General features: G+C 41.5%; 1 protein-coding gene across 1 annotated transcript; it reads left to right on the forward strand.

Annotated features, from left to right (window-relative positions):
- Nucleotides 1-4,361: 4,361 nt before the first annotated feature.
- LOC149090137 (cytochrome P450 2J5-like) lies at nucleotides 4,362-16,633 on the forward strand. The gene is made up of 8 exons (XM_089232406.1): nucleotides 4,362-4,641; nucleotides 6,400-6,524; nucleotides 7,857-7,963; nucleotides 8,528-8,829; nucleotides 13,673-13,791; nucleotides 13,898-14,153; nucleotides 16,127-16,314; nucleotides 16,401-16,633. Exons 1-8 carry the CDS (start codon nucleotides 4,412-4,414, stop codon nucleotides 16,580-16,582), a joined length of 1,509 nt encoding a protein of 502 aa, XP_089088532.1. The 5' UTR covers nucleotides 4,362-4,411; the 3' UTR covers nucleotides 16,583-16,633.
- The last annotated feature ends 9 nt before the right edge of the window (nucleotides 16,634-16,642 follow it).

Here is a 16,642-nt window from a genome sequence, read left to right on the forward strand (position 1 = left end):
ATCTACAAAATCGATACGTACGCCTTATTCTAGAATCTAGAGCAAGAATCAATTCGTACGCCTTACTCTAGAGCAGTGATTCCCAACGTGGGCGTTAACGCCCCCCCCGGGGGGGGGGTGATGGAATGTTCCAGGGGGCGGTAGGAGCTACGGGTATAACACAGGATCCTATGGGTAGATTGCTTTCGGGGACGATAGGAGCAAAAATTTCTGAAGAAGGGGGCGATGGGACAAAAAAAAAAAAAGGTTGGGAAACTGCTCCTAACCCATTGGATCCTATGTTATACCCATAGCTTCTACCACCCCCCCCCCCGGAACATTCCATCGCCACGTTAAGAATCAGCTTTTTCGATTCGCGAGCACCATCTAATGCTCATGATTAGAAGACTATAATGCTATTCATATTTTAAGTTTATTGGGGGGGGGGGAGTACCCGTATGACAACTGTAAGACATTAAGCAAACCAGCTTATAATGTTTCAACTTGAATGGGTTGACGATCACTACCAAGCGAATATGAAATCTGGCACCTACGCACATTGAGCACTCTAGGATGCTTTCGTTGGTACTATTTAACCATGCATGTGCCCCCCCCCCAACGTATTTATGACATCGGAGTTATACTTATTTCGTGTTATACTGGTGCTGCCATCCGTCTTCCATATTTTGAAGTTAAAATGGCGAAAAAAATATATTTGTTCTACTGTTGGTACTTTTTGGTTAGAACTGCTGAATTCGTAAAAACCAGGTTAGAGATGGCCATGGGCGAGATACGGGGGGGCAATGCCCCCCCCCCCCCCAGCGTCAAATGTGGAATCGACTGATCTAATGTATATATGCATATATGAGTTGACATCATCATCATTGCGCCCCCCCCCCCAGACTTCCAAGTCTATCTCCGCCTATGGAGATGGCTCTTCTGGAGGAAAATATAGCTAGAGAAAAAAGAAATGTTTTTTTAAAGCCATGAATTTCACATCGCCATCATGATCACGCCATCACATCACGTGATCATCTTTTCCTGCAGTTGAAATGTTCGCTATCACATTCACAAACAAATTGTTAATAGAGTTTTCCACGCAAAATCTCGTGTGTGTATTCATTCCCATCCAGTGCTTGTAGCGAATATACGCTTACATTTTAATATTTGTTTCAAACTCGAGATGAAGCAACATTATTCATGTCGGTAGTAAAAAAAAAATACGCCACATGTTTACGTGCATTACGTTTTATATTTAAAAAAACATTTGGTAAAAAACATGAGTTGAGATCATTAACGATAAATAAAGTATCAATATTTTTTAAACACTATTTTTTGACAAAACATCGTCGAGGCCATCGTAACCATAACTAACCCTCACATACCCTTAAATGTTAAAATTCAAGAATTTTTCTCGGGGACCCACTGAGCTTAAATTTTAACATTTAAGAGTACAAACATTAAGGTCACTAGTTAGCGATTCTGCAAGTCTGCGCCGTTACGGATTGGTTAAAAAAAGTCTGGATAAACATGAATTTCAGGTTTTTTTTAACCAATCCGCAGTGCGCAGACTGTCGGAATAGGGAAATCTGCCTGCAATATGTTCGTACCCTTAAGGCGCGTATACGTTAGCGAACGGATCATGTAATGTAATTCATTCGAAATGTGCAGTTCAGTAATTTGTACGGGGTGTTGTGAACGACGAGCTAATCCTTTTTGAGCAGATCTAACTGGACCCATCGGGAGTCGGCTTTTTCAACGAACACAAAGGAAAGAAAAGTCGTATATCCAAAAACGGAATAGAACTGCTCAGGCGGAGGGGGGGGGGGGGAGAATATGAACCTTCAGGTACAGGTCGATGCACAATTTTCTCGAGGGGGGGGGGGGGGGAATTTAGATTTCCTTTTCTTCTGGGAGGGGTGTTACATTTTTTCCTGCAAAATAACACTATAATCTTATATGAAGGAGGGGGGTAGAACCAAAGCCTCCTAGAGTAGTATCTATATAGGAAGCTTCGGTAGAACCCCAAACCAGCCCCCCCCCCTCTTTGCGTACGCCAATGTATACGCGCCTTCATAGGGGTACGAAAGTAATGCACGCTGGTTTCCGATCCCTAAAGTCGGGACCGTTGGTGATTGGTTAAAAACCTGAATTTCAAGTTTTTCAACCAATCCGTAACGGCGTCGACTCGCAAAATCGGAAACCAGCGTGCACTATGTCCATACCCATGGGGGGAGGATAATCGACATCGGCTCTTGGAATTTACAGAAATGCTGTGAAATACCTTCACCAAAAACATCGGTCTAAATAGAATAAAAATTTAAATAATGTAATTACAAATTGTGTGACTGGCGGTAAAAACGTATATGTGTGGTGGGCCCGCTGTTTGACTTCGGCTCTGTCCTTGTTGCCCCCTCCCCCAGGAGGGGATGGGGGGGGATCATGGGAATATTTAGTGGGACAACTGACCTAGTTTTTCCATTTCATCACTCGTTTTTATTGTTATTTTGTTGTATATTGAAAACGTAAAGTCGAAAATATTAGGTTTATTCTTTCCCCCCCCCCCCCGGCCCCACACTAGAGTCTTGTAAGGCCTTTACAATGAATTTGAGTGTTCCTTGTTCCTAACATTTGTGGGGGATCCTTTCCGCCTTTACAAAAATATGCGTTTATTCTATTTATAAAACACTGAATTGAACAGAAAAGGCATGTCGGTGAGACTTGGAGGGTCTTCAACCCCTTGGGACCATAGACGCCGGGACCTAGGGGCTGAGACCATTTGAGCCCACCCAATAAATTTTTTAACGGGACTGTGCCCCCCCCCCCCCCACGCCAATAATTTCTGAAAATATATGCAATGCACTTTCCCTTTCCTGCGTACGCACTCGAGTCCCGTACATGCGGGACGACCAGCAACTTTCTCAGCCCCTCCAATATTTTCTTCATGTTTGCGCCTCTGCTTGGGACCACTTTGAGCCCATTTTTTAATTTTTAGAAAGGGAAGTCGCATTAAAAAAAAAAAAAAGAGATACATTCTTACAGAAATACTAAAAAATACCCATATGTACACAGTAGACTCTCGATAATCCGCAATTTTAGGCTTGTTCTCTTCGAACATAGAAGAGAAACACATGTCACTGTATGTCTGTGTGCAGACGTTTATATTATTTAAATAGGCCTTTTTTTAATTGACTTCCGGTAATCCGGCGCCAGTAAAGTCTCACCACAGAGAGCAACAGGACTGCAACGGTGCAATCATTATACTTCATTCATGGTTAGGGAAATTGATGGCAGGTGGCAGCAGTACACATAACAAGTATTACACGGAAACAAACTTCACGTTCGGTTCACAACACGTGCGCACACACATTCCGGCATGTACCAATTCGTTAGAAATTCCGTAGTTGAATGTGTACGAGGTGAATGAAATGTTAAGAAGTGGTGGTAATCCGGTAATTTCGATAATCCGGCACACTCTGGTCTGATATGGTCGGCCCATAAGAGTGTCTGCTGCTTGTACACGTTCGACACAAAATTAGAGAAAATTCATGTTTGGCGAAAAAATAATTTTCAGAATAAAGAAAATTCGTGGTTTTTTTTTTTTTTTCATGAAACAAATCATTTCAGAATTAATAAAATTTTTTTTAAAGAAATCAAAGAAATAATTTCAGAAATAACCAAAATTTGGAAATAATGGAAGAATAATTTCAGAATTTTTAAAAATTTGGAAGTAATGAAAGCAATAATTTCTTAATTAATATAGAAAATTTATGATGAAAGCCTTTAATAATTTTGGAACCATGTCAGAGGAACCAGGCAACCCTGTGCCTGATTACTAGAACTTGTTGATACCAGAGCTCCTTTACATATGAAGGTACCTTAGTTGATACCAAAGCGTATTAAAGACGCTATTAAAGCGTATTAAAGACCAAAGCGTATTATTGATACGCTTTGGTTGATACCCTGCGTAGGCCTACTTCACCAATTTTTCATATGACATCTATTAATTCATAGAATTTCAAGCTGAAGTTATAACGAAATACGTGATTATTTCCCTTTATACGGAACGAAATATATTTCCCCCCAGCTCAGCCTTAGCCTCCGAACAAGTCCGATCCTGAGCATACTTAATCTGGTTTTTTTTTTAAATTCTGAAAAATTACGTCAAAGTGAAGCTGCATACTAAAATACTGAATCATTACCAAATAATTTTCTGTCATTCTGTGTCATTATCAGATCGTAAATAAAGCACGTGATACGCGTATGGAAAAAGAGAAAGGGAAGGACCAAATTTTCAAGATAATGTCCCTCGGTTTTATAATTTTATCTATGAGCATCGTAATCTCGAATTACATACAAAGGAAAGGGTCCACAGTTTATGTTTGCAACGGGGCCCCCACTCTCGAATGGCCGAGATAATACAGTACGTAATATGAACAACAAACTCGCGAGAATGACGATTACTCATTCGTTCGGGTTTATTGATGTTTTTCTACTTACTTTAGTCCTGGTGTTTATTTTGAGGATTTTGTTCAAACAAAGTCCGAAAAATTTCCCGCCTGGGCCCTACGGGCTTCCGATCATCGGATATGTGCCGTTCATGTCTAAGGAACCTTTCCGGGTCTTGGCCGAACTTCGTAAGAAATATGGCAGCGTTTTCAGGTGAGTTAATTGATATAAAGAAAGAAAAAAATTGAATGCCTCTCTGCTCTACAAATATCTGTATACACATACTACCAAAAAAAAAAAAAAAAACTGAAAGGCTGACAGGATTCCAGACCTGAGGCCCGATACGATCGTGGGCCTTATACATCTAATTCTTTATAATTGTAAATTTACCGCAAGGTCTACGTGGGGGAGGGGGCGGGGTGCCTTTTAAAGCACTGATTGCAAAGGGGGCAGTCAATAAGACTAGTCCAACACCACACTAGAGATATCAACTATCTCTAGTGTGGTTATTGGCTAATATCGCTTAGACGACAGAGATAGATCATGTTCGGTTCGTTCTGTTCTGACTATATAACCGAACATCTTTTGCCTCAGTATCATTGAGGAAGGCAGGGGCGTAGCCAGAAATTTCGTTCGGAGGGGGGGGGGAGGGAACCAAAGTGATAGAACAGTAGATTTGGTCATCTTTTTCCCCTTTTTTCGGTCATTTTTTCAAATTTCAGGGGGGGGGGCGGGGCGGATCAGACCCACCCCCTCGCTACGCCCTTGGAGGAAGGGCTAAAATGCATGTTTCACCCAAGACCCAGTCAAATCAGTTTGTTTTTTCGCAGGGTGAGACTTGGACTGGAATGAGGCATCAATAAAGCATTTTATTTTGATTGTAAAACCCATAGTTTGAAGTCTTAGGTGTGTCATGTGAAAAATAATCTTACGAATTTGTAGAATATGCTCGCATGTGTGTGAAGGAACCGGCCAGAATTTTTGTCAAACCACCAAGCCAAGACAGAAAAATGAATTAGGAGGAGTGAGAAACCTGGTTCTAGACCAGTATTTCTCTTACGTAGTTACATGACACCCCCCTCTCTCCTAACGTTTGAGACAGTGTTGTCCGAAAATATAATCTTGAAGGGTAATTTCACTCTTGTCCGAAATTTTAAGGAGTATTGTTGTAAAAAGAGGGTATTTTTTTTTATCAGTGAGAAATAATTCTAGCAAAAAATAAATTACCTGAAATTTGAAGGAGTATTTTCTCTCCTCAAGGAAATTTAGGGGAGTAAAACTGAATTTTGATGCTTGAATCACGCATCTAAATGCGTATTTGCGAGTACTAGTTTGAAGGGAGCCATGACAGGTGCCTTACGAAGAGCTGCGACAAAAAAAATTGCCCAAAAAAACTATCATCTTCATTTCAAAATATAGAAGCAGGAACACCGGGTGTCTGGTATAAAAATTTATTTTTCGTATTTTTATAACTATACAACCCCTTGCAACATCAGTAACGTACGTATCTGAGTTCTACACGTTTTATTTAGATACTTTTCCTCCCAGGAAGAATGCTTCTACCACAGGTATCTTCAACCCGTTGCTCTAGAGCAGAGCACCACGGTGCTCCCTGAAGTGTTCACAGTGCTCGATGCTCATGTCCAATTTCGTAGCCGCGTTTCAATTAAACATCTTGGAGGAATCGCGCATTTTCAAGGATTGAAATCATCGTCATTTCATGCATTCGTACGTTAAACTTGCCGTAAGGGTGCTCTAATTTTGATGATGGGTACAGGCAGTGCTCGCGACTGGGAAAAAGGTCGGAGACCTCCTCTGCTCTATGACCAAAGGTTCGTCAATGAAATGCGGCAAGGGCAATTAGGCAACCACAGTCCATCCCCCCCCCCCGTACTGTATAATTATTTCCTAATGCTACTGTGTTGTCATTGTTGTTTTACTTATTGTTGCGTTTTTTGTTTCGAAATGAAGTATGAAAATCGGACGTTCACAAATGGTGATATTGGCAGACGCCATTGCAGCGAACGATGCTTATGGCAAGACTTCGACTCTCGACCGACCTGGAAAGCTTTTCAAGTTCCTGCCCGGAGGCATTGGTGAGGATCATTCGCTTCGTATCAGTTAAAAAATGTCCCCTCTTTCCTTTTATGCCGATTTCATGTTTTTCGAGACGATGGTTGTAAGGCTGCATATGGGAGGGCCGCTATGATTATGAAATGTGGCTCAGTGATTTTCGACGGTAAGCAAGCTGGTGATTCCAGCCAGGTGTCAACCGAAAATCGCTTTGCCAAGGAAGGATGGGGGGGGGGGGGGTGTATGATGTTCAGCAGGCTGACTAGGCTCACTGAGCCATGCAAAAATCTCTGTCGTCGGGATTGAATGAAATAAGTGTGTTACGGGAAAATTCACCACCAACAATTCACCGATCGGAAAAATAACCGACGGCAAAATCACCGCCGGGAAAATTCATCGACAACAGCTCGTCACCAGTGGATGATCGAGCAATTAAGCTAGCGAGTGATCGTATGAGTGACCAAGTGATGGGGCGAGTGACCTATGAATCAGTAACAGTACATAAGATTGACCGTATAAATGACCGTATGTGTGTGAGAGTGAGTGAGTTGACCGGTGAATGGGTCAATCTGAGCGATTGAGCGAGTCATTGACCGTACGAATGATCAAGTAATTCACTCACCTGCTCATTCATTCGGTCATTTGTTCACTCACTAACTCTTTCAACCATCTACTCACCATCTCATTCACCAACTCCCTGAATCGATTATCCACTCACTCACCATGTCCCTTCATCGATGAATTGCGTGGCGGTGGCCGCTGTGCGGTCGTGTAGGTAGGGCTGGACTATCATCGCGAGGATTTAGGTTCGAACCCGGTTGACGGCACATTGGAGCAGTGGTCGCTGAAGTTGGTTTTCTGTGGTTTTCCAACTTTAAAGCGTGAATGTGAGTCGATCTTTCATTCAGAAAACGTCTCTCCACAGAGAACAGGTAGACCTTCAACACGATACTTCCAAAACGTAAAAATTCGAGTATTTGCTGGAATGCGTGGGCGACAGAGGGCAGAACTAACAAGAACACGAATCAAGCGCTACTCGGACAGCATGAATACGTTATCTATATGCTAATACGTTGGCCCCACACATACACATACACACATTCCTCCATGTACCGATTCGTTAGAAATCCCGTAGAGGAATGTGTACGAGGTACATGTACGATTAAGTAGTCGTAATGCCGGTGAATTTTCCTGACGGTGATTTGTCTTGGCGGTGAATTGTTGGCGATGAATTTCCCACACACAAAATAAAATTTATGGGAATAAAGGTATCTTTCTGCAAAGTACGCATGTGAGTTTGAATTTGAAAGAATAACTGAATTCGGAAATGTCCATTTACCATTCATATATGGCAGGTTTCATATCCAGCAACGGCAAGGAATGGATCGAGCAGAGAAGGTACAGCGTTAGAGCGATGAGGAATCTAGGACTAGGAAAAGGACCGTGGGAAGCGGCTATAGTGGTAACGTATCTATTGATGAGAATTTTCAAGTAATTATTCGCATCTATGTGTATGGTATGCATGGGTAACATGAAGCATTTTACTGGCATTTTACTTGCGAACCGTTGGTCCTAGAGGCATACTTCAAATTAGAAAAAGTGCCCAAATATTGCGTAATACTCAGATATGTCATTTAAGTTTCAAGGGGTTGTATAGTTATTAAAATTTAAAAAAAATTACCTTTTTATATTGTTCCTATATGCCCAAAAAACCCAATTAGGAGGTTGTTGCGCTGTATCTCCTTACGCCAAAAAAAAAGTCCAGGTTTCCAAGTGCAATATTCACTGAGATATTCGAATTCACAAAAAAACGGAAGAAAGTTAGGAAAAAACAACAACATTAAATGCGAGTGAAACGGTTTTATCGCATTTAATGCTGTTTTTTAGATACTTTTTTGAATTGGAAGTATGCCTCTCGGATCAACGGTTCGCCAGTAAAATGACGTGCGCGCTGTTACCTATATACACCCTTCTACTGTATGTACTGCCATTCCAAATTGATATAACTCAATTTCGTCTTTTTTAGGAAGAAGTGAACCAGTTCCTTAAAGTTTTACGCGGATTCGATGGCAAAGCCGTCGACATATGCGATCCGATGACTTCTAGTGTCTCGACCAATGTCGTCTCGTTGCTGTTCGGGAAGTTTGTCGAAAAGGGCAGCGACACCGACAAATTCCTCAATCACTGCGTCGACGTGGTGGCGAGATATTTCGCGAGGATACCTCTGGCGATCAATTTCCCACATGTGTTCAACCTCTTACTAAAGCTAAGGATCGGAAACTTACACAAGGATTACGAAGACATGATAGCTTTTGACGAGTTTTTCAGGTGAGGCGGTAAGGACATTAATTAAATTCACCTTTAATTCTGAGAGAGCGTAGCAGGGCTGGGGGCCAAACCTCAAATATATTCACATGCTATGTCCAGGGCCGTCTTAAGATCATTATGGGCCCCCGGGCCAAGTGGTTTTTCTGAGTAAATTTACCTGGTAAATTCTAGAAAATTTCAAACAGATCTTACTTTTGTGAGGCCCCTCTTCTTTTGAGGCTCCCGGACCGTGCCCGGGTGGGCCCATGCGTTAAGACGGCACTGGCTATGTCGGGATGTGACTTCAAATAATTGTCCGAATCAATATTTCACATGAAAATATTATCACCGGACTTACTTTTTAATCGAATATGGTCACCAGTTGTGAAATCTGAAATTCTCGTCTAACCACCGATTGCAGTTTTCCACACTTGTGGCGTCCAAAAAAAAAGTAACCAAGTTACAATTCACCTTGCTTCATAGGCACATAGGGAGGCACCTGTGGGCTGAGGTTATTTGAGTTCCCCTATTCTCAAATTTTGTGAGGAGGCTATGTGAGCCTCCTCTCAATAATTCATGAATATACAATGCAACACATCATTCCCCCTCCTGCTTTAGTCCCGTATATACAGGACGAATGGCGATTTTCAGGCCTCTCAATTCTTCAAGTCGGCACCTCTACCTTGCTAATAGAATCTTAACCGATTTACAGTACATGACCTGATTTGAGCAGGCGCAGGCTTAGGAAGGTGGCCAGATCATGCGACTGAGAAACCGAGACATAGCACAAATTTACTGGTAAAAACTTGACCACATCTTGAAAAAAATTTCAGAGGGCAGTGACCAAAATTACCTATTTTATTGGAATAACATGGCCTTTGAACTACAGTTGTGTTCTTCAACCTTTTCTTATTACAGACCGCTGAAATTAAGTAAATATTTTCGAGCAAGAATGAGAAAAATAATTTGCGAACCGGCGAGAGAAAAAAAAAATCTAAGCATGAAAATTTCCTGATCTTCTGATTCTATGTGTCATAATATCAATCACTACATTTTCAAGCAAGCTACAGTCCAAGGTGGCTAATTTAGAGGAACGAGGGGTCTAAAAAACTATACTAGAATGGGTGAAGGATGGCAAAATTTCTATTGCTCACAACTATAAATCCGCCTGCGTACGGGGGGGGGGGGGAGAGGGGCCCGGTCAAAGCCCTAATCGGAGGGGGGGGGCCCTAAAGTTATGTGGTCCTTGTCAGTTGCTCCGATTCCACAGTGGAAAAATTAGGCATTTTCCCAAGCGGCTCCTGCTATTAATCACAGAACCTGATCCTATCATTATGGAGTTTCCCTGTGCACCTGAGAATGCCCTACGTTCAACGACTGGCAGTGCCCATGCGTAAAGATCTGGAGTAATTTATTAAAGACTCGGGCAATATCTTCCTTCTTCAGATCAGAAACAAACAAAATAGGTGGAACAACACTCAATGTCTGATAATTAATAAATACCCCTCCTAAATATATATTTTATATAATTTATAAATTTTATCATACAATCCCATATAAATGTTATCAGTAAAAATAAGCCCACTAGAAAATATTGAAAATAAGTATATACAGTCCAGTGTTATATATTACACTAGCTATAACACCCGGAGCTGCCCTGGTTTTCTTCAATTACTGAGAGGATTGAAAAAGTGACAAACCATTACGAAGGTATGAACTATCATGTATAATACTGGCAGCATTAAAGAAATTATAAACCATTATAAAAGCATATGCATGTCTGGAACGCATTGCTAGAGAACTACGGTAACCAAAGTAAACGTTCCGAAAGTGATTGTTGAGGCCCAAAAACTATTGTTGCCCGACAGTTTTTCAGCCGATTTCGGGCATTTGCTCTGTTCTGACGAACTTTTAAAGTAGCCTATCGTTCAAGTCGGGTCCCATTTGGTGTATATGACAAATTTGATGTAGACTTACTAATTACGACTTACCAGACGTTTCAAATGCCCCCAAAGCCAAAAAGTCGCTCGGATTAAGTCCGGGTATCGGGGAGACCATAGATTAGGGAAGTGCCGGCTGATGACACGTTCTTCTGTAAAATTCTTAACACACACTACAATGTGTGGAGGAGCTCCGTCTCTTGCATAAAGATTGTGTCTGCAAGGCAGAGACGTGCTTGCAAAGCCGGAACAATTTCGTTCTGCAACAGCAATGCATGTCGCTTCCCGGTGATCGAACATGTCACTGGACCTGTAGAACGTAACTCCTCGTAGAAGTAGGGACCGAGAATAAATGATGCAGTAAATCCACACCATACCGTCCCTTTTGGTGACTGCAACGGAACCTCTAAGATGGCGTGCGGATTTTCTGGTTCCCAAACTCGGCAGTTGTAAGTATTGACTGAACCATCCAAGGTAAAATGCGCTTTGCCTGTCCAGAGGATATTCCAAGGCCATTCTGAATCGACCTCAACGTGAGCTGGAAACTGCTGTGAGAACCGGAGTCGAGCGTCATAATCATGTGGGAGAAACCACTGCACAAGTGAAAGTTTGTTCGGATAATATCGGAGGATATTCCGCATGATCTTATGTGACAGTTGAACGTGGCCTATCCAACGCCTGTGCTACACGCCTGACACTAGTGCTACCACGACAATTTGAAGCTCTGAGCTCTCTCACCCGAAACCTCCTGTACTGCGACTTCATAAACCCCTTCTAGGACGAACAGCCAACGACCCTGTGGTTTAAAATTTCGTTATCATTCTCCGAAGGTTTTTAATTGGACCTTTTCCGTACAGCAGTTACTGCGGAATTTCTGTTTTGGTAAAACAATTTGACCAAAAAAAGCGTGATCTCGCAAACTTATCGTTATTGCGAGCAGTAAACACATGAACGAGATCTCCGCGAATGTTCTTTTATAACAGCTGCAGCGTGACATCACATAAATTTACATGCAGGTATTCAAAGTAAAACGCCATCTCATGGCGACATGTGCAACTAATTTTTCCCTCTGTGAAACAAATTTTCATCACTTCATTAAGTCCTCCACAAAATTTCACACTTTTCTGATGACTGGTTTCGCCTGTAAGCTACTTTAAAATAGGGACTTTCAATTATGAACGCCCTTTACATAGATGTGAGAAATATGTCAGCGAACTGAAACCCCCTTCTCCACCTATCAAATAAAATTGAAAATTGTTATTACTCTTTGATTGAAATTAGTGATCGGTTTTTGATTAATATGATACTGAAGAATATTTTATAAGTAATAATATTGAGTTAATACTGTATTTGCTTCAAAATTTTAACAGTTATTTTTTATTGAAGGCAAGTTAATATCAGTAGAATGTATAATATAATTATTAGATCGTCTTCCTTCATAGTAATCATTAGATCCCGGATTACATGCATTTGCATATTTTGGCGTTTTTGAGCATTAATGCATATAAATGCGTACTTTAGACGGTTTATTTAAGCTCACTCTTATTTATATAATCTTTCAAATAAATATTGTTCATAATATTTTCAAAATATCGGTTTTTTTCCCGCAGGTGAAATTTAGTGAATATAGTCGATAAATACATATTTATAAAGTATTTTACGAATATTAACCGTTTTATTGTAAGTCTATTTTTAGAGATATGTGTTACATTTTTTTTTATAAATAGTGTCGAAATTCTTTTGTTACTGGTATTTTTGTTATTGAGCAGCTGCAACAAACTAGCAATTAAAAAATGCCTGAATAAAAAATATGTAGAAGTTATTTGCATATGCGGTATATATAAGAAATAGAAAAGATAAATTTAATTAATTAAATTAATAATTAAAATTAAATTAATCTTCGTTAATTTATATATAAATTAACTATAGAAAGTCCCCCCGTGAATAAGCTAAAAAATTTTGAGAATTGTCTCGGGCCCCTGGGCTAGAGCTCTGTCAGTCCCGCCCTTGTGGGGGCTCACCCAGAATTTGTTTCAGAATAGTCAAATGAAAGCAAAGGAAAAATTCGGCCCCTCACTCGGCCGGTCCCTGGAGCACCAGAAGCATCTTTGAAAAAACATTTCTTAATAAAAATAACCTCGTTAGATATCATCTTTACAAGATAAGGGATGATGACTCACAAAAATAAGTGCTGTTTTAAGGATTACGTTATCTGCCATTATTAAGAATGGCAAGTTAATTCTGGAATGAAAAATAGAACCAGAAAAAAGTCTACTTCGAAAGCGGGACGTATGGTGACGCACATTTTGCTCAGTAAACAATATGATGTGCGGCTTTCTTCTGGAGGAAAAATCAGGTTTCAGGCTTATCTCGAGGTCCCCCTTCACTGAAGCCCTGTCAGTCTCTTACTAGGGTCGCCATTAAGGGCGGCATATGAGGCTTCGCACCCGGGCGGTATTTTAGCTCGGGCCGCCCCTGGAATGTACTTGAGGGGGGGGGGGGTTAGAACTCCAAACTCCCCTTTGCGTACGCCAAGGTCAGGGTGTCGTTAAACACTGCTTTGGTCACTCACATGCTTGCACACTATTTTGATCAACCACGTACTTGCACATCTTTTGGTCATTAACATGCATGCAAACGTTCTAGGTCGCTTGTTTGGTCAGTCACTCACTTAATCCCCGCTCTCTCTAGACGGGGGTTATGATTTTACTACCTGTGGGCTATACAAATTTGCCACCTTTCTCTCATTATACTATAATTTCCTTGATCGCTCATTCATCAAATATGCTGCCCCTCTGAAATAGGCGCTTTTTATAGCTCTCGTTGTAGCCCTCTAAGTAACCCCCCTCCCCCCCGTGAATACGCCTTCTACTGTCCCATGCTTTTGATGCTGATGGTGACAAGTTTTTCAATGTTGCTTACAGGAAAGAGATCGAAACTCACGATTCAATGGACTCGGATCGAGAATGTGATAACTTCATTGACGAATACCTGCGAGAGATGAGGATACAAGAACGATCTCAGACAGGCACGAGCTACAATGGTATATCACATAGTATATAATTGAATTTTGAGACTCGTCTTCATATCATTTAGAAACTCCTAACGTCACTTCTAACTTGTTTTGACACGCTTTTAGTTTATTTCAGTTGAGAATCTCAGAGGCAACCTGAAGTCGTTGTTCCTCGGAGGTAGCGAGACGACGAGGACATCGTTGGATTGGCTGTTGCTGGCAATGGCCGTCCACCCAGGAGCTCAGCAGAAAGTTCACGAAGAGCTGTCGAATTACCTCGGCGAAAGGGAGATAGCTCTGTGGGAGGACCGACTCAAGTTACCTTACACGTATGCCACTATCATGGAAGGTCAGCGATGGAGAACTGTCCTCCCTCTCGGTGTTTCCAGGAGGTATGAGATTACATTATCATATAAACATACAGGGTGTCATTGGCGTACGAAAAGGGGGGGGGGGGTTGGGGTTCTAAACCCCCCAACGATTATAGTGTTAAGAGCCAAGATTATAGTGTTATTTTAGAGGAAAAAAAATCTGAATCCTCCCCCCACTCGAGAAAATTCTGCGTACGCCTATGTAGGGTGTCCTGTAAGTGCTAGCACGCCCTTTATCTCATCAACCGTCCGTCGTAGAGGTACATATGATTCCAATTTAAAAAATACTCAACAGGCGTTCAAAAATTACCCTGTACAGGTGGTAAGAGTTTAAGTAAGAGTAATTTTTTTTGCGGTCAAGTGTGTGCGTGCGTGTGTGTGTCGCCGTTTCTGTTGTACCTCTGTCATGAAAGTTTTCTGACAAGCACGAAACGGGTATCGAGCTCGCGACACCTCTAAACATCCGGTGAGTATCTTACCTACCTGGACTACCGCGCCCTCCAATATTCACAGAGATATTCGGATTCGAAAAGGGGAGGGAATTTCGTAAAAAACAGCGTTAAATGCGGGTAAAACGGGTTTTTCGCATTTAACGCTGTTCTTTTCCAAATTTCCCCTCCGTTTTCTAATTCGAATATCTCTGTGAATATTGGACTTAGAAACATGGAATTTTTTTTTTGGCATCAGAAGAGACAAGGGCAACAACTCCCTAATTGTGAGTTAGAGCACAGGGGCACCGTATAAAAATTTAGATTTCTTATTTTGTTATCACACACCGTATTTCCACTCTCAAAACTGTTACAGGGTAATTTTTAAACGCCGGTTGAGTATTTTCCAAATTGAAATCATACTTCTACGACGGACGGTTGATGAGAGAGAAGAAGAGGTCTCACAAAAATGGGATCCGGTTGAAATTTTCGAGAATATACCACGTAGGGCCTCAGAAAAATCACTTTGTCCGGGTGTCATGATACTCTTAACACGGTCCTAAGCCCCACTGTTACTTAACCGCATATGCGCATGCGCAAGGGCGTAGCGAGGGGGGGGGACTTGGGGGTCTGGTCCCCCCCGAAATGTGAGAAAATGACCGAAAAAATTGAAAAAGATGGCCAAATCCATTGTTCTGTCACTTTGGTCCCCCCCCCCAAAAATGAAAGTGGTCCCCCCCCGAACGAAATTTCTGGCTACGTCCCTGCGCATGCGTACACATTTCTCTGCGGAATTTCTAATGAATTGGTACATGCCAAAATGTTGGTTTTGAGAGTTCATTTGAGTTGTGAGAGTTGCTGTTGTTCCGTGTTGTCCTTGGTGGCAGCGCCAGCAGAACAGAAAACAACATCTTGACTGTTTTGAATACAGCTTCTTTCCTCTTACCATCAGTTGAAAAGAGCAAACTCCCCTCCGCTATTGTTGATTCTACCACGATCACTGATTTCCTGTTCAATGCTACAAAAATATCTACGCGTAAATCAACCGCATCCTCTTGTATAGGTACTTAAGCCAACACTATTGCATAAATAAATAAAGCACAACTCTGGCAACACAAACACTCGCCACACATATACTCAGAACATACATTCCAGCATGTACCGATTCGTTAAAAATTCCACAGGGAAAGTTTTATGAGGTGCATATACGGTAAAATAGTATTATACCAGTGTGGGCAAGCGCGTTATCCAATACACCAGACCAGAGACACCACAACTGCGCTTACTTTATAACACGCATAGTAGCGTGATGGTGGAGGCATTTCCACTCTTCCCTCACACACACACACACACAACTTCGTCAAATACACCCTACAATATTTTTGATAAAGTTAGAAGTGTTGCATTTCTGGTGTATATTCTATTGTGCGATATCCCGGACCGCAAAAGACCAAGATACGATTTGCGGTAGAGACAAACAACTTTTATCTCTGCATTAATATCCAGTAAGTGTTTGATGTGTCGTTGGCATGAAAAAATAACATTTTTCCTCTACGTATCTCATAGTGTTCAAGAAGATACCCAGATTTGTGGTTACGACATTCCCAGAGGAACATCCCTCATGTGCAACATCTGGGGCCTTCACAACGACGACAGATACTGGAAAGAACCGGAAAAGTTCATTCCAGAGAGATTCTTGAAGTCGGACGGATCAGTGAATCTCAAACCAGAGAGTTACGCTCCATTTTCGACAGGTAGCTAAACTACTATTTTTCAGAAGTTTTTCTGCTATTTTAAGAAGTAAACATACTAATCAAAATGCAATTAACTTTCACTCCAGGTAAACGGAATTGTCCCGGTGAAACGATGGCGCTGATGGAGATCCTTCTGTACTTCAGCGCGATCGTCAAGAAGTTCACGATTCTACCGGGCGACCCTCATAAGCAACTCGAGACGGACGGTGTCCTCGGTATAGCCTACCAGGCTAAACCTCACAAACTGCGATTCGAACCACGGTTATGAAATTCGTATCCTGTAGATCTTCGCTATGAATAAATTTTGTTTTCATATTATGGTCTCTCT

The sequence above is a fragment of the Pholcus phalangioides genome, unplaced genomic scaffold (genome assembly GCF_987345545.1).
Source record: "Pholcus phalangioides strain wild (caught in Gottingen) unplaced genomic scaffold, Ppha-v1.0 ptg000001l_1, whole genome shotgun sequence".
Taxonomy (NCBI): domain Eukaryota; kingdom Metazoa; phylum Arthropoda; class Arachnida; order Araneae; family Pholcidae; genus Pholcus; species Pholcus phalangioides.